This window comes from Anarhichas minor, unplaced genomic scaffold, assembly GCF_050575085.1.
Source record: "Anarhichas minor isolate MPS153535 unplaced genomic scaffold, ASM5057508v1 ptg000058l, whole genome shotgun sequence".
In the NCBI taxonomy this organism is placed as follows: Eukaryota; Metazoa; Chordata; class Actinopteri; order Perciformes; family Anarhichadidae; genus Anarhichas; species Anarhichas minor.
This window is the reverse complement of record NW_027466504.1, coordinates 11,033,416-11,054,812: the sequence shown is the minus strand read 5'-3', so window position 1 is coordinate 11,054,812 and position 21,397 is coordinate 11,033,416. Positions and strand designations below refer to the sequence as shown.

Sequence of the window (21,397 nt, the reverse complement as noted above, 5' to 3'; positions counted from 1 at the left end):
TTTCACTCCCACTTCTCGCGAGAGTTTGCGATTGCGTTTGCGGAAGTTTACATTCCGTTTGGAAAAACGTGTTGGCCATGAACGCCGCGAGAGGAGTCGGTTGCTGGGTATCTTAGCTTGCTTGCTTCTTGCAGCGTAGCCGCTCCTAACAATGTATTCCGTTTTAATTAACGCGGTCTTGTCCAGCTCTCCTGACTACGACCTGCTGTTCGAGTCTCTGACCTGGCCGAGTGACTCGTGGCCAGCGACGGAGCGAGTGGAGGCGCTGACAGCTTTCATCGGAGGACTCGGACCAATCCTGGCCGACTCGGACACTACTCCGCTTTCAGCAGCAAAAAGAAGATCTATTGTGGATAAAATCGACTCGGTGGTTTGGACCCAGTGTCTACCTCTTCTCTCCAGGATATCAGCAGAAGCCGGCAAAGGCACGCGCTGCAGGGAGAGCACCGCTGCTGCCTGCAGACTCGTGAGTGTCTGTGTCCCGCTGTGTGACGAGTCCGTACCGGGCCGAGTAGCTCTGTCTGTCCTGCCGTCGCTCCAGCAGTCGGAGGAGGAGGAGGAGGTGCCCGGTCCAGGACGACTCAGTGTGGAGGTCGCCAGTGAAGTCCTGGCTGCTCTCGTACCTTCTCTGGCAGCGGACGAACGGCTCACGCTCATCACCTTGTCATCCGCCTTGTCTTGCATCAAAACACTGCCCGACGCATTGGTCTCTAAAATCATCGTCAGGCTTCTCTTAACCGTGCTGAACTGCTGCAGCGGCGCGAGTTTAACGAGCGTCCTCCGGCTGGTCCTGGAGGACATGTGCAGCTGGCACTCCGCTGACCGCACACATGTGGTCGCGGAGCGGACACTGCTGTGTTTGACCGCCCTGTCGGACCACCTGCTGAAGCCTCGCAGCCTTCCATCATCATCCTCCTCCTGTGAGCTCGACCCTCGTCTGTCCGTCCGGTTCTGGAGGATGGTTCAGGATGGACTGACTCACAGAGACAGCGTGTCACGAAAGAGGGCGTTGTACCTGCTGAAAATGTGCGTGGCCCTGTCGGAGGAGGAGGGGTTGGACTGTCCTCCCTCTCCATCAGAGGAAGGTGACATGCTCAGATGTTGCTGACACTGTAACACTGGTGTTGTATTGTTTGCTTTCTCACTTTTTTTTATTTTTTATTAATTGTTGCAGATGACATCTTGTTCAAATGGGCCCCTGACAGGAGTAAGTTGCTGAGAGAGTTCTGGGAGGACTACGCACTGGTGATGGAGACCCTGGAGGAAAACCAGGTGGAAATCCCCACACGGCTGTTGCTTTGCTACCAGTTCAAAGATGGGAATCATGATGCAGTTTTGTAATCCTGATCGTCTGTTTTGTTTTCCTCTGCAGATTCATGTCGTCCGGCCAGTTCTTAACAGAATAGACACGTTGATCCAAACAGTAAATGATAGTCAAGGTAACGCTAGACTTTGGTAATCTAATGAAATACTTTAGTTTTGTTTGTTAAAACTTTATGATAAAAAAACTGGATCAGTTCATCCCATTAGTTCTCCATGAACCCAAAGTGCTGAACTGATCACATTCAATTTTCATCAACTACTGACAATTTCACAAACAAACTTTTGAAGTCTTATCACAACCACTTGTATGGAGAGATTTACAAAAACATGAGTCAATAAATGAGAAAATAAATGAAGGGCAAAAGCCTTTTTTATTCACTTGTAAACTATAATAACGATATAAAGGCAACCTAATAGAAAAAAAAAACAGTTATGTGAAGTGTCACCTGGTGGTCTGTACCTGCTCTCTTTATCAGTGCTCTGTGTGTGTCACAGCTTCAGGTCAAGTCTTCTTCCACCCCTCCTGGCTGCTGTGTGTGTACCAGCGGATGTTCCACAGTGAGAATAAATCCCTCATGAGGGAGGGAGTGTGTCACCTGCTCGAGCTGCAGGTCCTCCAGCAGCCGGCCTTTGCGTTGGCCTTTTCTCAGGTACAGGCTCGGACACAATCCGTTCAGTGTGATTCAGACTTATTAATGTAATGTCACAGAAATCATTCAAAGTGCATTCTTTCCTCTTCTGTCACTCTGCTCCTCAGTTCATCGTTGGCCCTTTTATGGATGTTCTGTCTGAGACTTCGCTCTTTCACAAGTGAGGGTTTCAAAACACCAAGATAATAAATAAAAGCAGTGATTTCTGTGTAATTATGTTATTATTGTATTATAAATGTGTTTCTGCACCAGGCCTCATGAACCCTCCTTCTGCCCACATATAGGTCAGTTGGGCAGAGTGTAGGAGATTGTCCTGAGCTCGGGGCTAAACTGCCAGTCTTCATGACCACCTTCTTTACCAGTTTACCGTCGGAGCATAGAGGTACAGGAAATCAGACGCTGCAGAGAATAAATGTTAAAGCCCTGACTCGCGTCTCATGGATACAAAATGAAAATGCCCATTTCTTTTGCTTTGTAGGCCGTATGTTGCTGCAGATGATTCAGCAGCTGTGCTCTAAGCACTGGTGTGCGGTGCCCCTCCTCTTCCTCTCCCAGGCTCTGTCCACACTGCCTCCAGCTCCACTGCTGGGGATGGAGGGGCTCACGGCTCTCAGGTACCTCATCACGGTTCCAGGTACACAGGCGGCGTCGTAGCTCGTCATGCTTGATACGGACGCTCATCTTATCCGCTTTGTTTTACAGGGAGGTGCTGCGCAGCACCATGATCACTCATCAGGTCCTGCTGAGAGGTGCCGCTCAGTGCTTCTTGCTGAATAGCACGCTCTGTCTCACAGAAGTGGTAGGAAATACATAGTTTACTTGATGCTTGAACAGCTTATTATATAATATGACAGCATGATGATCATTGTGTTTTTCTAATGAAAAAATAATGAAAACATGTGACGAACAAAGGAAAAGTGCTTCGGCAAAGCGGATCAGTGGTTATACTTTCATCTGATCCCCTCCAGAAATGTGCTCAGTAATAACAACCACGAACTCCAGCATCAGAAATGTCAAGTTGAATTAATTCCTCCGACACTAACTCACCGTAGGGCTTCTATGCTGCATTGTGAGGTGTTTCTGTTATTTTGTCCAGCCCCTGAGCTTTCATACACAGCATTAAAGTTATTGAACTGCATAATTGAAAAAAAAATCTCATTTCAGAGCGCAGTGACCCTCGATGATGTTTTTAGTTTCCTGGTGCATTTCCCTGCAGACGAGTCGCTTTCTAGAGGGACGCAGATTTGGAATCAGGTACGATGTGTTGGAGACATTTGAAGGAACGTTTGACCGTGTTAAGATGAGACTTTAGAGAAGTTGTATGATGGACTAATTTCTACCCTACCTATTTGTGACATTGCTGCAGTTGTGTGCCTGGCTGTTGGACAATGAGGGCAGTTTCAAGCCCAGGATTATGGATGGAGATAGCACTGGTGCTGCCGCAAAGAAAGAAACCGTGAGAGGCTATGTTCAAAGCGAGATGCACACTTATCTCCGAGTCCCAGCGAGCGCAGGTAAGTCTGAAGTGGGACCGTCGTAGATTAAGTGAAGGATTCTATCTGTGTAGAGGTTGGTTTCAGTTAAGTTTCCCCTGCTCTTTAGGTCACAGCGAGAGGTTACCTGACTCCAGAGAGGCTGATAAGTTGGCCAGGGCCATACTTCTGTGTGTGGACATGGAGCGGAATCCACCCGGGGCAAAGGTCGGTACCGCTCTGGAGTCACTGCTGTCTCCACTGCTGGACACCCTGAGCAGAGTCAGCACCAATATCTACCTGCCACTGCGTAAGAGTGACAAGAGCCTGCAGCTCGTGCTCCGACTGTTCCAGCTCGGAGGAACACCAAGCTGTGAGCGTGTTGGAGAGGAGCGAGGTTTGTATTGACAACGCTGATCCATTGTTTCAGCAGACAAGTCCACCCTCAAGCATAAGCAGGAGCTGCAGTAGATGTAGAGGTGCATTCATGCGATGAACAAATCGTTATACTTCTACTCCCAACTCATGTTCACACTATCTTTGTAAATTTCCTCCTATCAATTCGTAAAAAGACTTTCATCATATAATTTAGTCCAGAAGCTAGCTTCCAGAAATTCTGATGGTCAAATGGTTCAATTATAATTATGCCACAAGAACACATCTCGGCCACTTTAAGCACTTGTGCATATGTAAAAACTTCACTTTTCTTTACGTCTTCTTGTAGCAGTGTGCTTGTAGTATTTCCTGTCATGGTTCATGTATTAAGTGGCTCGGGAGTGTGTGACATTCAACTCTTCCCACTCTGCTTTTCACAGTGGATAACGTGATGGTTGCCATGGAGAGGCTCATTTTTAAACACATCGATCCAATCCAGGAGTTCATCTCGCGGCGGCTGCTCGGGGAGCTGCAGGAGGTAAACGACCAGTCAAGCGAGTCGCCGTGACTTCAGTTGGCATACGTTGCCCCGGTGGCTGGCGCTGACGTGCTGTTGTGCTCTTTCCAGCTGTTTGATGTGGAGCGGGCAGAACTGTATCTGAGTGTCCTGAGGCAGATGGTGGTCCTGTACGGTTCTACACCACAGCACCACAGTCAAATCCAGCAGACCTATTTCCCTAAACTCATCAAGTACAGCCTCAAGCTTCTGCAAGAACCAAACCAGCAGGTGCAAAAGCTCAGGCAGGAATGTCATTATAAATCCGTTCGGTTGCTTGATTGTGTAACACAGATTATTTTTCCCATTGCCAGATCCACTCTGTGGCAAACCAGGTGGTTAGAGCGGTGGCTATGGCGTCCCTGGCTATGGTATGTGGTCTCGTGGAGCAGCAAGTGCTTGACGTGCAATCGGAGACCATTTCTGCTTTGAAATCACTGAATGACTACTTCTACAATCTAGCGTCGTCTTCCTGCCAAAGTCTGGGCAACTTAAATAAACGGCTGCAAAAACCACAAACAGTAGACGGGTCAAGGTCAGTGAAAGTCTGCTTAGAGTACTCAGGAAGCCTTAACATGTGTGATAAATAAACATAATAATTCTTTTCTTCAGTGATGCAGGAGTGCAGGGTCGCCCGCTGCAGGACTGGGGACGCATAGCCGCCACCTATATGCGGGACCAGTGGGTTTGTCTGAGCTTCCTGATGAAGGCTTTTGGGATTCCTGAGTCTGTAGAGATTTCCAGCAACGCAGAGACTCTCAAGGCTGCTCTGAGCTGCGCTGTGGAGGCCCTGGCTCTGCTGCCCAGTGACCTGGTGCTGCCTGTGCTCACCTTTATGGAGACAGTGCTGCCACAAGTGAGTCTCAGATTCAATTTCGGTCAAATTTAAGCAATGCTAATGAGGTATGACAAGGAGTTCCTTGCAGTTACAGAATAAAGAATTTCTTACAAAGACGTAGGTAATAAAGGTAATATCAGGTGAAGTGTGTTTCTGATGAAGTGTCTGATTTGGTGATGTTTTGATCCCAGTTACTACTTTATGAGGAGGCCATGTGTGTGGAAGCTGTGACTCTGAGCTGGGAGCTGGTGCAGGGGCTGAGCACCAACGCCCATGACTTCTGGCCGGCCCTCAAAGGCTTCATCTCCATGGCCTTCCACCCTAAACTGCTCGAGCTGACAGACACTTCTGCTCCGACACTTCTTGCCTCCTTGAAACAGGTGATTCAGATCCGGCTGCTTGACTTGGAAAGGAAGTGTGGTGCACTTTCAGCAATACATTTTCTATAATCTAATACATGTATATGTGTGATGCGATTGTTTTTTTTTTTTTTAGATTGCCACTGAGTTGATGGAGCTGTCTCAGTCAAAGAGCGGTGTGTTCGGCGTGCTGCTTCAACACTGCTGTCAGACATGGCTGCCCACAGACCGAGGCAGCGACCACACCGTGTTTTCGAGTGTTTTCAGCCACATCAACATACTGACTGAGGCATGTGTCTATGGACCAGTGTTCAGGAGAGATCAGCGGTAACTCAAAACTGCATTTTCTCAGATGTGTTACATTGTTTCTCTGGGCTTTTTAATCTTTTTAAAATCTATTTATTCTTTTTCAAAGGCTCATCCAGGACATCCAAACATATGTGGAGCGACTCGGTGAAGCGTGTGCCGCCAATGTTGCCGTTACAATGTGAGCTGCAGTTCTCCACGAGGCAATCTGTGTTCTCCTTCATGGCTGTGATTTAACATAGTGCCACTAGAGGTCTCTTTTGGTGTGCAAATGATTTCACACTTCAAACCTGTATTTTCCAGCGATAACAGGGATGACCAGCTGCCCCGCACATGTGTACTAGCTTTCCTCAGCCGCCTGGATTCCTCTAATCTGCAGCATGAAAGACTGATGGAGGAACTAGTTATGGATCTGTTAAAAAAGGTAAGCTATCTTAGGTAGTGTCACGTACTTATTTATTAGTCTTAATATTCTCCCAATTTTCCCTAAATGATTATATCATCATGACACATGTCCAATGAAAGTCAACAAACAAGAACACCCTGTTAGCAGTCTTAAGGATTTGTGTCTCTTGTATCTTGATTTTTGTTTTCATCTGAGAATAGTTTCCAGATGTGTTGATCGTGACATTTCATATTGCGACCTTAAATCATCTCACCCTCTCTCCTAACCTTCTGATCCCCAACAAACTGTAATACTACGTTCACGTATTGCACTTTTTCATTAAGATAATAAGTTGAACATCAGTTACAGCTCATTTAACAATGCTTAACCCCATTTTCCATTATCTCCCTCACCCCCGCCCCTCCAGGATAATGACATCTCAAAGTCAAAAGTGCGTTACTATAGCAACTCCCTGCAGCATCGTGTGAAAAACAGAGTGTGGCAAACACTGCTGCTGATGCTGCCCAAACTCAGAGCGGTAAGACAATTACACTCGTACTTACAATCACACAGGAAATGACCACTCAGATACTGACACTGTGTGTGTGTGTGTGTTTGTGCGTGCGCGCCTGTGTGCAGGAGTTTGTCGCCACTGTGCTGAACTGTGTGTTTGAAGCTGGATTCTGCAGCAACCAGGCCTCGGTCAAATACCTGATCGAGTGGATGATGACTCTGATCCTCGTCCGCTACCCGCATCACATTGACAGCTTTTGGGCCTGCTTCAACAGGGTGAGCTCCCACTCTGGTCACCTACCAACCAGAAAACACCGCATCATGAGTGAAATCGTTACATTATTCTGTTGTTTTGTTTTTGTTTCTACACAGGATCATGACAAGACCAAGACCAGCATCTGCACCTTCTTGTCAGTCCTGGTACATTTCAATGTCATCATTCCTAATCTGAAGGACAAGGTGAAGCCTTTGATGTTTGTCCTCCACCCACACAACATTCTCCTTGCACCGCATCTCTATATCTGCTCAGATCTCTCCCCCTGTGTGTTAAAGGATGCGCATTTGCGTAAAGCGCTGGACGTCATCCTGCAGTGGTGTTTCAACCATAACTTCAGTGTGCGTCTGTATGCCTTACTGGCCCTGAAGAGGGTGTGGAGCTTGGCCGGGGTCCAGGCAGAGGAAGGGGCCGGTGGGTTGGGAGGACTGTCCGCTGTGATCAAGGCCTGTCTGAACCAGGCCGAGGCCATGCAGAACACCGGGTGAGAGTGGGACAGCTACAACAGTTACAAAAAGTATGCTGTAGTGTGTTAATGTATTTCTTTGAGCATGTATTTGTTCTCTCACCTTTTTAGAAATGCCAACAAGAACTGGGCGAGGATTCAGGAGCACTTCTTCTTCGGTGCCTTCCATCCTATCGGGGATTACAGTGTTGAGGTTTGCTCGTATGTTTCTGCTGAACAAATTAAGCCAGCTAAAATACAGTAACGTAGTGTCACAACAAACTTGTCTGTCTGTGTTTTGCTCTGCTAGACCATATTCTATACGTTCCCCAGTCTGTCAGAGATGGCTGATGATGAGTGGATTCCACCCTGGAAGTTTGAGAAACTGTTGTGTTTCTCTGAAAGTCCATCTTTTCCTTTGAGAAATCCTGCTGCTGACCTGAGCCGGCTCCAGCCTGGAGACTGGATCCAGCAAGACAAAGGTATAGTAGCCCCCCCCCCCCCCCCCTTTTACAAGCTGCAGGACTACTTGATACAACATACCACAACCTGACCTCATCTCTGATTGAGTGGCCGCGGTGTTGCATCTCCCAGGCGAGCAGAATAAGGAGGAACGCTGGGCCGAGGTGCAGAAGAAGATCACTCCCTGGAGGCTGGGGATCCAGGAGCAGGAGCCTGAACTTCAGCTGGTTCCACAACAGAGGGCCGCTCGACTGGGCAAGCTGCACGGTGCCTTGCTGGTGGTAGCCTCGCTTATCGACAAGCCCACCAATCTAGGAGGTCAGGAGCAGCACTTCTTTACACTTACATCTTTACTTCTTCTTCTTCGGGACATGATGTCAAATGTCCGTTATTTGTGCAATAGTGTGAAGAACATTACAGGCTTTTGTTTGGTTTCACAATGACGATCTGGGCAAAGAGGTCAAACACAGCTGCGGCTAAAACCAATCACTTGAGCCCTCTTATCAGGTAATGTCTGGTAGGACAGGGGATGCCCAGCTTTAATCACAGACACTCCTATTTTATGTTCTCTTCAAGTGTACTCCTTTGCTTTTGTCTCGGACGATAAGGGGCTGAATCAATCAGAATTTGTTTATAGAGGAAAAGAGACATTTTCAAAACCAATATTGATACTGGATGATGTAAGCAGGACCATTAGCTTGGCCGTTCTGTAAATGTTTTCCTTCAAATTGCCCTCTCAGTTGCCATTACAGACGTACCTTTTCTGTCTTTGCCCATGATGATCGACTAGTACCATTTTCTGCTGAGTCATCGCTGCCACAGATTATGTAAAAAATAAAGTCCCCTTCCTACTTTTAGTGTATTTCCTTTTTTTTTTTTCAACCATAGGTTCATATTGTGGAAATTCATATTTCAGTTCCTATGTAGATAGATCTCAGACTCATTTCTTTATTTGTTGTTGCTTCAGGTCTGTGCAGGACCTGTGAGATCTTCGGGGCCAGCGCTCTGGTTCTCGATAGCCTCCGCCACGTCAGTGACAAACACTTTCAGTCCCTGAGCGTCTCGTCTGAGCTGTGGCTTCCTCTGTTAGAGGTAAAGTGCATAAAACAATCTCACATTTCACTCTAGTGATCATGATGTCTGCTCCGTCTATAAGCTCTCCCCCAGTGAGCTAGTGACCTGAGAATATGTGATTCTGACCGGCTAAGCTCAGGGTTTAAATGATCTCAGTCAAAATCAATGCTGAGAACACGCAGGGGACAGAACAGGTGGATGCCGAAGCCAATGCAGCAGTAAGCTGTAGTTTTTCGAATGGGTAACTTGAATTACCAGGAAACTATATTTTTCGATATGACATTATGGTTTCAATAACTAAATTAAGTTATGATGATGTGTGCCTTGGTCGTGATCTAGAAAAATTCTAGTTAATTTGAAACGTTTTGTGAGGTGCATGTTTGGGAACAATCTCCTTTTCTCATTTAGAAGTGGCAGATGCTAAATGCTACCTCCACTCGAGCTTCACCCAAGCTCTTTCTTTAGTCATACATCTTTAGTCATCCAAATCTGTTCATCTTCTGCGTTCACATCTGCTTTTGATGAGGTCACAATGTGACAGGCTGGAGTAGCAGATTTTCACAAAGCTGAAAAGGGCTTAAACGACGTTGCTTGATCTTGATTTTGTGAATCATCGTTTAAAATGGAAAATTCTCTAAGATTCTGAACTGTATCTGTTCATCAGGTGAAGCCAATGGAGCTGAGTGACTTCCTGCAGGTAAAGAAGAGTGAAGGGTACTGTATCGTTGGAGTGGAGCAGACGGCCAACAGTCGGAGCCTCCAGGACTACCAGTTCCCTGAGAAGACCCTGTTACTTTTGGGGTATGTTTCTGAAGCATGTATGCTTTTTTTAAGGATTGGGGTTGCTAACAAGAGGGTTGCCCCTCCAATGAATAGCCACCTTAACGTGTTGGAGGGTCTGTGCGCCCCATTGAACCTGTGTTGATGGGGGCAATAGCTCCTGGTATGTTCAAGTATCTCCAGGTCTTGTTCACGAGTGAGGGTAAAATGGAGCATGAGATGTACAGGCGTTTCGATGTAGAGTCATCAGTGATGCGGGCGTTGTACCGGACTGTTGTAGTGAAGAGGGAGCAGAGGCAGAAGGCAAAGATCTTCTGAGAGGGACCATTTAAGGTGGTTCGGGCATCTGATGAGGAGGCCTCCTGGGCGCTTCCTTTTAGAGGTTTTCCAGGCACGTCCAACTGGTAAGAGGCCTCGGGGTAGACCCAGAACATGCTGGAGGGATTATATATCTCGTCTGACCAGGGGAACGCTTTGGAGTTCCACAGGAAGAGCTGGAAGACGTTGCTGGGGAGAAGGAGGTCTGGAATACCCTGCTAAGCCTGGATAAGCGGAAAGATAATAACCCCACCTTCCACCATTTCTGGTTTCTGGTGTCCCCCCCTTAGCCTATCGTCCTCCAGGTGAAGGATTACAGTCTCGTACCACATGGGAACAGAGAGACTGGGTCGTGTACAAGCTGTGAAAATGTTTTCATCAATGCGAGAACCTACTCCCAATCAGTTAAATCAGCTTAGATACATGGAAGCCTCTGTCTTCCCATGCCCTTTGTGACTTTCACTCAGATAAAGGTGTGAGCTGACGAAGCTATTTAATGTTATGTCACCGGTTGAGAGTGTTTCCCTGCGGGGCCTGCGCCTCTCCTCTCCATGGTGTACCTGTCGGGGCATGCTGGACTGTAATTGGTTCTCCCTGAGGAGGAGAACACAGGACATAAATGACACAAACCAAGACAAGCAGAGTGATGAAAGCAGCAGAAAAACCTTCACCCCCATCTAGTGTAGTTTGAGTCGGGATGCTTCCCTGTGGCTTTCATCAGTTGGGACATTGAACCATTTGTAGCCACTCAGAAGTGAACACGACTGTAATTATAAGCGGCATGATTCACTCTCCTCGCTAAATGTGCACTGCAGCCGTGCAGCTGGCCTGGCAGCGAAGGGAGGGGTTAATATTGATCACGTCTGTGTAGGTGTCCTGTTCAGTCACAGAGGTGTGAGTAGCGCTGTTGACTTAAACAGCCCGCGTGTGAGCTGAATCTCGAGTGCTCTCACAGCTGTTCTCTCCCCCCCCCCCAGCACAGCATGACCAGCTCTAATCTCCCAACAGGCCGCTATTATCTCACCCAGTTGCACTCACTATAAATGTAGCTCATCAAATCCGGCTTTCTTACTGTGTGGACTCCCCAAACTCATTACCTCTTAATGTTTGCTTTGCATGGCACCGTATTGCTGGGTCGCAGTATATACTCAGCCGGTTACAGTTTGAATGGCTCTTGGACTTGAGCTCATGAGTTGTGAAAATGATCAAGGATTAAGTTGACTGCTCCAGCTAAGGTTTCCTAAATGAAATCAACTGGATAACATTGTTAGGCCTCATGAAAGCTGAAATAAAAAAACATCCAGGCACAAAAAAACATTGTGGATTGTGGTAAAGATGTGACACATTAGGGTTAAACTGAGGGAACAGACGGCCGGATGTTTTATATCAGATATGAAGAAGTCAATGTTGCCGTATTGCCGACAGGATGCACATTCCATTGTAAGTAATTTACTTTCATGACACAGAAGTGCTCATAAAATCTCTCTTTTGAGGTTAGTCTACATTCCAGTGGGTTTGGTTTTGTGTCCCTGTGAATTATCTTTCCTCTCTTACAAAAATCAAATTTAAAGGAATAATTTAATATTTTGGAAAATACGCTTATTTTTTGTATAGGATGAAAAGATCAATACCACTCTCTTGTCTGTAGAATAAATATGTAGCTAGAGCCAACAGCCCCTTAGCTTAGCATAAAGACTAAACTACATATAACAAAATAGACCCACCAGCACCTCCAAAGCTCACTAATTAACATCTTCTATCTTATAATTATCTCTTCATGCAAATATCTGCAAGAAATAAACTAATCATATATTCCAAACTCTTTAATTATTCCTTAAAAGATATCTATAAATCAGCACCAAATAACTCGGCTCTTTGTGGCTTCATTACAAACTTTGTGGCACCGAACATGAAAAACTCATTTGTAAACTAGATGCAAAGTGTTCCTGTTTTTCTGTCCCACTCTACAGTTTGTTGGTTTTCTCTTTTCCTTCTGACAGCAATGAACGAGAAGGCATTCCTGCCAATCTACTTCAGATGTTTGATGTGTGTGTGGAGATCCCTCAACAAGGGGTCACCCGCTCACTCAACGTGCACGTGAGCGCTGCCCTGCTGATTTGGGAGTACACACGGCAACATCTCACCTCTGGCTCGGCTGAAGGAAGGAAACCAGCAGTGCAGCACAATGGATGTGACATTTGAACTCCAGATGTTTACCCCACTTGCTGAGAGACTGGGGGGGGGGCAGACATGACCACACGCCATACAGTTAATGCCACACAGTTAATGCCACGGCTTAAACGATTGTCATGTTCTGTCTGCTTTTATTGTTTTTTAGTGCTGCTCTTGTGCCTTAATGAGAGTCATGAATAGAGATGGACTCTGGTTATTACATGTAAATATTCCACCGGGCATGCTGTTATATTAATGGAGGCAATCTCGCTGTGTTGGCAGAGCAGAGGCATTAAAGGAAATGTTCCCCTTTGAAGGGGAAGTACCTTGTTTATATGAGCAATTAGCGTGTTCCTCATGGCACCAGGACCGGACTATAACGTCCATACCCAGGAAACTATCATACATAATGCAGAACTGCTACTTTTGTGTTTTCATTGCAGGTTGTGATTTTAAATAGCTCTTTTTTTTGATAAAGTTGAATAAATAATACTTTGACATTGTTATCCATTTCATGTCCATGTGATTTTTCATTTATTGTGGTTGGAGATTGCATCAACCAAGGAGGCACAGAGGGGGTTAAATACGGTTCAGTAGGTGCTCGTGCGTCCTCCTCCTCCCCTTCCAGCAGTGAAGGAGTCGGTTCACCTGGAGACCGTCCGACCAGAGGGGGGGAGCAGATGGAGTACATCCGATCACACTCATTTGTTTTTCCGTCAAGTCACGCTCGTACGTGGCTCATCATGTGAGGATTGCAGTTGTTTTTGGGTGGGACATGGATGACCTGGGGGGCTCCTGGTCGGTGTCCCTGCAGGCAGCAGCGGTAGCGGTCAACGCGAGCTGGACGAAGGGCGCGGGGCTCGGTGTGTCCAGGCAGACCCAGCTGGTCCTGGAGATCCTCATGGTGCTGATGTGTTTGTGCGCTGTGGCAGGTAAAGACTTGAACTGTTTTATTTATTTTAACCACACAATGTCCTGCTTAAAGTTTCCGATAATAACCTTACCGTAGGCCTACCCTTACAGACAAACATACATTCTGCATTATATTTATTTGTTCCATCACCTCTATGATGTCACACACGAATAACTTAGTGACCAAATTTTTATGGTTGCACAAATGGAAAGTTCTTAATATCTTGTGTTAGATGAAATTGAAAAGTTATTTGACTTGAAATATTTGTATTTTGGCAGTTTAAGAAATCTTGTCAAAAGTTCTGTGGCACCCTTATTAAATTATTTGTAACAAATGGCTTTATTAGTGGTTAATACACCATTCACTTATGCTATGAATATTCATAATCCATTCATACGATTCCTTCGGTTGGTGTTCATTCTCCCCCAGCACGACATTTAAAGTATCTTTGTTTAGCTCATTAAAAAGAGCTTCTGGATCAAAATTGATTGTTGAAATGTTGTAAAACGATTTTTTTTATCAAAGGCTGATTTGACATTTGAAACTACGTGGTTGATTTGAAAGTTTCCCTTTTAAAGGACTTTCATTTATGACTGCAGGCTTGATGAGTAATTGGAAAGTCAGAAGCTCACGGCCTTTTATTATTGACTTTATTGACATTTTAAACTGCCAAACTGATTGCCCACCGTTGCGTTTTTAAAATGTAAATTTCAAAGCTTTGATTTCCACCAACACACAATAGATGTGAGTGTAATTGTGTTGGTGGTGGCACAAATATCATATTTCAATACCTGAACAAATTAATTTATAATTATCTGCATGGAAAAACCGACCCTCTAGTTATATTTCTTAAATACTTGCACGACTGCACAATTAACTAACAATCACGGGCTCAGCATTCTGCAGTGCTGTATTGTACAATATCAACATATCAAAGTAGTCATTTGTTATGTTTGTTTCCTTGCTATTCAGAGCTGTTTAGATCAAATCCAGACTGTCCACACTTTTCTGAATTCAAATATTAAATCACAGATTTACTACTGTGTGTAAACTGTGTTGTATTTCTGTGTAGGTAATATCCTTGTTATTGTTGTTGTGGCTGCAACCAAGACTTTCCACTCGGTGACGTCAGTGCTGATCATGAACCTGGCCATCAGTGACCTCCTGGTGGGCGTCGGAGTGATGCCTTTTGTTGCTTTGTCCGTCATGAACCGTGGATGGGTGGATTGTACTGTACGTCACCTCTGTCCAGTAATACAAAATGCTTTACAGTCATGTACATTGCAGCATTAGTGACGTGAAGCTGACCTCATAACACCTGTTTTCCTTTGGTCCAGTGAGTGTGTGCATGTGATGAGATTCTGTCTCTCTCTCCTGTCTGACAGGACCTCTGTTTGTACGTGGGTTACACCTCCTCTGTGTACTGTACAGCCTCTGTACTGACATTGGCAGCCATCGCCCTCGACCGCTACCACTCCATCATGGACTGCCTGCTCTACAACTCCCGCTGCACCCTGTGGAGAACTTGTGCTGTGGTCCTGTGGATCTGGCTGCAGGCTCTGGTGACCAGTTGTCCTCCCCTGCTGGGCTGGAGCTCCGTCAGCTATGTGTTTCCCATGTTCAGCTGTGCGGTCAACTGGGCCAGCAGCCCCAGCTACACAGCTTTCATGGCTGCCCTGTCGTACCTCATCCCGGCAGTGGTCATCCTCTTCTGCTACGTGAACATTGTCAAGGTGGCCCGCAGCCATGCCAGGAGGATTCACACATTGGAGGACTCTGTCCAGCGCAGCAGGAATCCAAGCTCTGCCTTCGCTCCTGCTGAGTCCTCTCACCAGCACCGTGGGAGCCTCCACAGCAGCCCCTCGACACTGATTTATCATGTGAGTGGACAGTTTGTGTCTGAGGTCAGTAGAGAGGAGGGGGATTATACCAGCCCTTCTCTCCCCGAATCTACGACAGAGCAGAGTAACCCTTCATCCAGACGTTTGTTCTCCTTCCTGGCTCAGAGCGCCTCCCAGCCACCGCTGCCGAACTCCCATCAGCACCAGAGCCAGCACGGACTGGTGCGTCTCTTTCTGGTCATCGCAGCCTTCTTCCTCTGCTGGACACCATACATAGGCGTGGCCCTGGTTCAGGCCACAGAAACTGCAATCTTGGGCCAATCCAGCCTCGTCCCACCCTCTGCCGTTACCTTTTCGTACTGGCTGGTGTTGCTGAACTCTGACATCAACCCGCTGCTGTACGCTCTGCTCAGCAAACGTTTCCAGGGCGCTCTTCAGTGTCTGAGGCAAAAAATAAGAGCACGCCTGGGGAGTGTGGTGGCCAGGGAGGGGGAGGTCAGAGCAGGGGGAGATGAAGGCAGGAGCACTCTGACCACCACCCATCCTGGTCCGCCTTCCAGCTCTGAGAGTTCAACCTGTGATGACTCCAAGTATTCCTCCTCCATTTTTACCGTCAGCACTGACTTCAAGCATCACTCTACCTCCCCGTCCTTCTCAGTGTGGCAAGATGCTGGAGGTGAAGGGAGGGCGGACTGCCTGCAGGTCCCATCTCAGCCACAAGATGGCAGCAGATTACCTTTCTCTGCTCTGACCAGGGAGCGTCAGGCCACTTTCTTCTACGGACAGATAACAGTCAGAGTGGAGCATGATGTTGGCTAGTCTAATACCTGCAGATGCTGTTGCGGAAACAATCTTATAGGACTAACCATTATCTTTTTAATTATTGATCAATCTGTTGTTATTTTCTGTTAATTGATTAATCATTTGGTTCAGAAAATGTCATAGAAGACCAGCAAATAATCACATTTAAGAGGCTAGAATCTGATTTTTGAGGACATTTTTGCTTTAAAAAAAGACTTAAATGATTAATCAATTAGTAAAAATAGTTGCCTATTATATTTCTGTCAATTGATTTTTCAATAATTTCAGCTGTAACATATAAGACATGTTCAAATGTCTTCTGTTGTCAACCTGATGTTCTACAACCCCGAAATATTCAAGAAAATATTCAATATATTAAAAGATTATCAAAATGATCTGCAGATTAATTCAATATTGATCTATTCATCAAATTATCGTTTCATCTCTTGCGGAGATCACTGCATTTTTTTTTTCAACTTGTCATGTTGCCTGCGGCCATTTCTAGTGATCGCACTGTAGCGCACAGCAGAGACACAGAGGAGAGAACAAACCTGGACAGGGAAGTGTATTGAAAAGACATCTTTTTATATAGTACATGTGATTACACTTGAAGACACCCAACAGTTGATCTAATAAACCCATCATTTATTCACGCTCTAAATATTTCCTCCTCAAATGTGATAATCATATGTTGCATCTTCGTGTAAAAATCATCATTCCTTACAAAGGTTTACATTTATGTCTAGCAACAATTCCAGAGGAATACAATATTATAATTTATTGTCATAGATCATGACAATGGGGAAACAGTGCTAATGTTTTCTATTGCGAAAGAAAGAAAAGGCAGTGAAGTGGACTTCAGCTGTATCTGCTCATACAGTATGGGCATGCTCGTCCTGCAGATGACCAAATGCAAAAAAATATATATATAAAAAAGGTCCTGTAAGATGAGTCAAGAGTTTGTTCCAAAAAAAACTCAGTCAGATGAGTACAAGAAGGATAGTATTAAAGAGTGTCTCTGCAGCAGTCTGTGGCGGCACTGTAGAAAACCGATGGCACGTATGGGAGCGTGTGTGGTGGAGTGATGGTCATACATTCACAACAAGGCAGAGTTACCACTAGTAGCTTTGCAAGGCGTGTGCCTCAGTCCGTCTCAGGTTCCTCTTGGTTGTTGTCTCGCCTCAGAAATGGGATTGATGGAAACAGATAGTGAACCGATACAGTAAGACAGTTTTTGACAAACAAAAAAAAGCAGAGGCGGACAAATGGGAGTTGTTCTCATGTGTTGGCACACCTCTTCTTCTCAAGCCACAGTGAGACATCTGTTATTTTCAACAGGAAAACAAAAATGTTAATTGCTGCAGATTCGTTTGTGTGCATTTATGTCTAGAAAGTTAAACGTGAGAGGAATTCAAAGGGAGGCTCAGTGATGGCTGTGGTTGATGTTCAAAGTTATTAAAGGGGTAGGTCCAAGTTTCCATGTCAGTCTTATAATAAGCTGTTAGTGCTTTTTAGCCCATCCAAAGATTTGTATACCTGACACATTATTTGTGAATATGGGCCAGTTAATAGTTTCGACAGCTTACGGACAGTTAAAAACACATTTTATATTATATTTTAATGACAATACATGTCCTTTTAATACATGTATTACCTATATTGCTTAGTTATTAAACTGTTTGCTGCCGGTGTCTCAGCAACAGAAAGAAAGTGAGGCAAGTGCTTTATTGATGGACTGGAAGCACGCACACTTTTTGACAAACAAATCTCAACCATCTCATGCATTGAAAAACGTCTGCAATGGAGATACTGGTTTTAGATCTCTCGTGACTTAACTGTGAGCCTGAGCAACGGGTGTCGGCATCGACAGAGAGGGAGTTTAGCCCGAGGAAAGCGCATAACCGCGGGGGGGGGCAATCAGTGTGGCCAAAAAGGACCCGACCTCTCAGGATGGACAGACAGAGAGAGGGGTTGCGAAAGCTTTCTTCATCTCCGATTGATCCTCAGGTGTTCAGACAAGTCCCTTCACACCTAATGAGCCCACTGGGTCCACAGCTCCAGGACAGCCACGGTGTGATACACAGCTATGTACAGTGCACGAAAGGCAGGTGTTTGTCATTACGTTTACACCCGAGGGACGCCACTGTGGGCCTCCCTTTTGTTTTCAGGCATTTAGCATTTTAGGCATTCTTCTTTGGATCTTAAAGGTGTGTACTGAAATTGTGTACATCTTAAGGACAAGCCAGTCCACATGGAGTTAGGCCTGCCTCCAGAAAGTCTTTTTTTTTTTTCTTCTTCTTCTCAGAACTGAAAGATATCAGGCAAGTTGGCAAGTCTTCCCAGGCGCAGGGATGCAGTGAATCCATGGAATGATTAAGAGGTACAGCTCAATTAATACATGACTCAATCAGTTACACCTGATAATCTTTTGGGTAAGAAGGGTAACAATTAGTATTGTCCGTGTCCATGCACCAGCTCTGATAACTTCTGTGTGGAATGGACACCAAATGAATGATGCACAGTCGGTGCCTCCCGCATCTCCCCCTTTGACCGAAATGTTACTGATCAGAGGTCAGTCTGAGATACTTCTTCCATTCAGGGAGCTATACGTGAAAGAGAGCGCAGCTCACCAGACAGGTCAAATGTCACCATTTGAATTTAAAATGAACGTTAACGTGTCTCCCTCCCTTTGTCTGTCTGTGTGTTAGGTGTGTGTTTGCATGGTCAAATCTCATGGAGTCAATGTGCAAATGTTGACATGGGGGTCCTGGCTCTCCCTCTCCAGTTGAGCCCTGTGGTGGCGCCCGCCTCTGCGCTGCCCTCTGCTGGCTCGTCACGCTTGCGCAGCTTTGTGCTGAGCTGGATGATGCACTGATCCCAGTCCTCAGGTAACAGTAGCATGAGGAAACCCAGGCAAATGATGAACACAGCGATGAGGCGCACTGTGTTGAAGTTAATTTCGCATGTGTAGAGGTCCACCACTGTAAAAATGAAGATGATGCATTAGTGTCAGCATATGGAGGAATTTGTAAATATTCTAATTAACAAACAAGAATTGAATGGGATTATTACAAATAATGAATTTAGAAAGTGGAAGAAATAAGAAGTTTGTCACAGAAAAGTATGCAATGAGAATTTTAAATCTACATTCTATTCATCAAATATAGATGAATATTTTTGGGGAGATTTCAAAGCCATCAGATATTTAATGTTGGCCGGATTTAAAAAGTTAAGTCTGGGAGGAAAGCCAAGAGACTTACTGGCATTTACAGGAACACTTAGGACGATGCCAAGGGAGATTAATGTCGGGTACGTAATCGCTATGCCAAAGTTCACCAGGACGTTGAAAGCTGTGGGAAGAAGCACAATCAGAGCAGCAGTTGGCTACACAATGAGGGTGTGAAACCACAAAACCTGAAAAAGTTATATTCATTAGTTGCATAATCGTTGCGGTATCAGATTTCTGCACAACACCGCTTCATATGTCATCTTTCCGTACCAAACTGCAGGCCTGCAACCCCACAGAGGTAGGCCCAGGGGACGTCTGCGAGTGAGCCAATGTACTCCACGTGTGTAAAATACAGGATGACCGGCACGAAGCTGATGAAAACAAAGTTGGCGCTTCCAACAATGCTCAGAAAGAGCGCAGCCTCTCCAAATTTGGCACTGCCCAGGACCATCTTGAAGAGCACCTGAGGACAAGTAGGGAGGAGAGTGTCATGAATGCACAAAATCTGCTCCCTTACGGAGCAGAGGGATATTGCAGGGGGGGGTGCATCTGCCAAGTACTTGGCACGTCTCTGGCACAGGGCTGCTGCTGTCTGTTTATCACATTAGGCAGCACAGACAGCAGGGCAGAGGAGACCTGAGCCCTGTCAAAATATAGCTATCTGTCCCGTAACCTCCTTGATCGGGACATCGCAGCCCGGGGGCCAGCCACCGAACGCTCACGTATCACACGCTTCTGTCAGCTCAGTGTTACATTTCATAATCTCTTCCTGTCTTCTGCCACCTGGTTACATAAGGAGAAGGGAGCTAGTCCAGGATTTCTTACATAAAACCAGACTATTCATACATATGTTAAGCTATTTTTTTTAAATATATACTTATTGTTCCACTGCAGATGAAGGTGTCGCTACAAGGGGAGGTTTATGGAAGGACACAGGCTTAGTAATGTTCTTTACAATTGATCGGATGCAAACAAATACCTTGTAGAGCGCTGACATCGAAGCAGAGGCCACGACCAGAGTAATGCCGATGACTGAATGGCTGTGGAATCCATCAGCATAGGTCATCATTACAATTCCTGCTATGGCCAAGATAGCAGCTACTATCTGTAGAGAGAGAGAGAGAGAGAAGGAGGAACATGAGCGAGTGACGGATGGACGACACGCTGCTCGCACTGTGGTGATAAAGACGCGCGAACCTTGAACACAGCAGGCACACATGGCACATTGTTTGTCACTGCAGAAGCATCGCAGGACGAGGCTTGTAATGTTATAATTAATATGTGCGTTTTGTTTTACAGTCAGCAAACTGCTCATTTGCTATTTACGTTTTCTCACATACTGGCAGACACAAGCACATGTACACACTCAGTGGTGGAATATAACAGATTAGCTACATTTACTTAAGAACTGTACAATTTGTGATCTGTATAATGCGATTACTTGAGTACCTCCATTGTATGCTACTATATCCTTCAACTCCACTAGATGTTGGAGAGAAATATTGTACTTTTTACTTCACTACATTTATTTATTGAGTTACTTTACAGCTAAAAATTGTACAGAGAGAAATATACAATATACAGTACATTGTTAAATATTTAATGGTTCCCAAGGTTTTGTTTTGTTGTTTACAAAGATATTGTGTATATATATATATATATATAGCTGTTTGTCTTTCCTTTCCTGTTAAATCATCTGATGACAGCTCAGATTTTTCTGAGGTAATAAGTAATAAATATGTAATATATTATATCAGTCACAGGGGCTGATATTCTGCAAAACCAGTACTTTTACTTTTAGAACTTTAAGTAAATTAAGCTGATAATACTTTTGTACTTTCACTTAAGCACGATTCAAAATGCATAACGTGTACTTGTTATGGAGTATTTCTACATGAATGTATTGGTACTTTTACTGAAGTAAAGGGTGCGAGTACATCTTCCACCACTGTACACGCTCTCAAATGAAACCTATTCTCAGATTCACAGCACAAGTGCTTCCAACATAGCACAGGCAGCTTCTACGATGTCGGCTCGATTGTCTGACATTGATTTTCGTTACACTGCCATCATGTTTACAAACCAAATAGCCCCCTCGATCCACCACCGTTCACACCCACTCCCACTCCCTGCGATCACAGCTTCAAAACACCACCAAACCATCTGTTTCGTCCCGCTCTCAATCAACCTTCAAAAATTCTGAACCAAAATCTTTCCTCTAGACTTTATTCCCCTTCCAGAATTCGTCGTTGCTACTTGTTTGAGTTCATGTGTGTTCGGCAGAAGAATAGCTAAAGGGACATGCTGCAGT

General features: G+C 45.3%; 3 protein-coding genes across 4 annotated transcripts in view; 2 read left to right on the top strand and 1 right to left on the bottom strand.

The window, feature by feature from the left end:
* Nucleotides 1-71: 71 nt before the first annotated feature.
* Nucleotides 72-12,808, top strand: tarbp1 (TAR (HIV-1) RNA binding protein 1). The gene is made up of 29 exons (XM_076077165.1): nucleotides 72-1,085; nucleotides 1,175-1,272; nucleotides 1,373-1,439; nucleotides 1,819-1,973; nucleotides 2,081-2,133; nucleotides 2,258-2,355; nucleotides 2,452-2,587; nucleotides 2,676-2,772; nucleotides 3,138-3,227; nucleotides 3,340-3,487; nucleotides 3,576-3,842; nucleotides 4,261-4,358; nucleotides 4,449-4,607; nucleotides 4,691-4,911; nucleotides 4,989-5,232; nucleotides 5,406-5,594; nucleotides 5,710-5,900; nucleotides 5,989-6,060; nucleotides 6,183-6,303; nucleotides 6,692-6,802; nucleotides 6,904-7,053; nucleotides 7,150-7,236; nucleotides 7,330-7,535; nucleotides 7,629-7,710; nucleotides 7,807-7,978; nucleotides 8,091-8,276; nucleotides 8,926-9,050; nucleotides 9,697-9,833; nucleotides 12,131-12,808. The coding sequence occupies exons 1-29, from the start codon at nucleotides 152-154 to the stop codon at nucleotides 12,330-12,332; spliced, it is 4,896 nt and encodes a 1,631-aa protein (XP_075933280.1). The 5' UTR covers nucleotides 72-151; the 3' UTR covers nucleotides 12,333-12,808.
* Nucleotides 12,809-13,077: 269 nt separating this feature from the next.
* LOC142933177 (5-hydroxytryptamine receptor 1D) lies at nucleotides 13,078-15,875 on the top strand. Its single transcript, XM_076077310.1, has 4 exons — nucleotides 13,078-13,234; nucleotides 14,288-14,448; nucleotides 14,601-15,037; nucleotides 15,071-15,875. The coding sequence occupies exons 1-4, from the start codon at nucleotides 13,078-13,080 to the stop codon at nucleotides 15,873-15,875; spliced, it is 1,560 nt and encodes a 519-aa protein (XP_075933425.1).
* A 607-nt stretch (nucleotides 15,876-16,482) lies between these two features.
* Nucleotides 16,483-21,397, bottom strand: part of slc35f3b (solute carrier family 35 member F3b) — a 44,078-nt gene continuing 39,163 nt past the window's right edge. For both annotated transcript variants that reach the window (XM_076077389.1, XM_076077390.1), the window contains 4 exons: nucleotides 20,066-20,191; nucleotides 19,357-19,549; nucleotides 19,118-19,207; nucleotides 16,483-18,838 (listed from right to left, as the gene is read on the bottom strand). In XM_076077389.1, coding sequence (XP_075933504.1) covers nucleotides 18,597-18,838; nucleotides 19,118-19,207; nucleotides 19,357-19,549; nucleotides 20,066-20,191 — 651 coding nt within the window. In that variant the 3' untranslated portion in view covers nucleotides 16,483-18,596. The remainder of the gene's footprint in view (nucleotides 18,839-19,117; nucleotides 19,208-19,356; nucleotides 19,550-20,065; nucleotides 20,192-21,397) is intronic.

Excerpts from the sequence above, each read along its gene's own strand:
- tarbp1 (XM_076077165.1), top strand. The coding sequence starts at position 152 with ATGTATTCCGTTTTAATTAACGCGGTCTTGTCCAGCTCTCCTGACTAC. Across the intron at positions 2,588-2,675 it reads GAGGGGCTCACGGCTCTCAG|GGAGGTGCTGCGCAGCACCA; the intron begins GTACCTCATCAC and ends TTTGTTTTACAG. Across the intron at positions 4,608-4,690 it reads TGCAAGAACCAAACCAGCAG|ATCCACTCTGTGGCAAACCA; the intron begins GTGCAAAAGCTC and ends TCCCATTGCCAG.
- LOC142933177 (XM_076077310.1), top strand. The coding sequence starts at position 13,078 with ATGGATGACCTGGGGGGCTCCTGGTCGGTGTCCCTGCAGGCAGCAGCG. Across the intron at positions 13,235-14,287 it reads GTGTTTGTGCGCTGTGGCAG|GTAATATCCTTGTTATTGTT; the intron begins GTAAAGACTTGA and ends ATTTCTGTGTAG. Across the intron at positions 15,038-15,070 it reads TCTGCCTTCGCTCCTGCTGA|CAGCCCCTCGACACTGATTT; the intron begins GTCCTCTCACCA and ends GAGCCTCCACAG.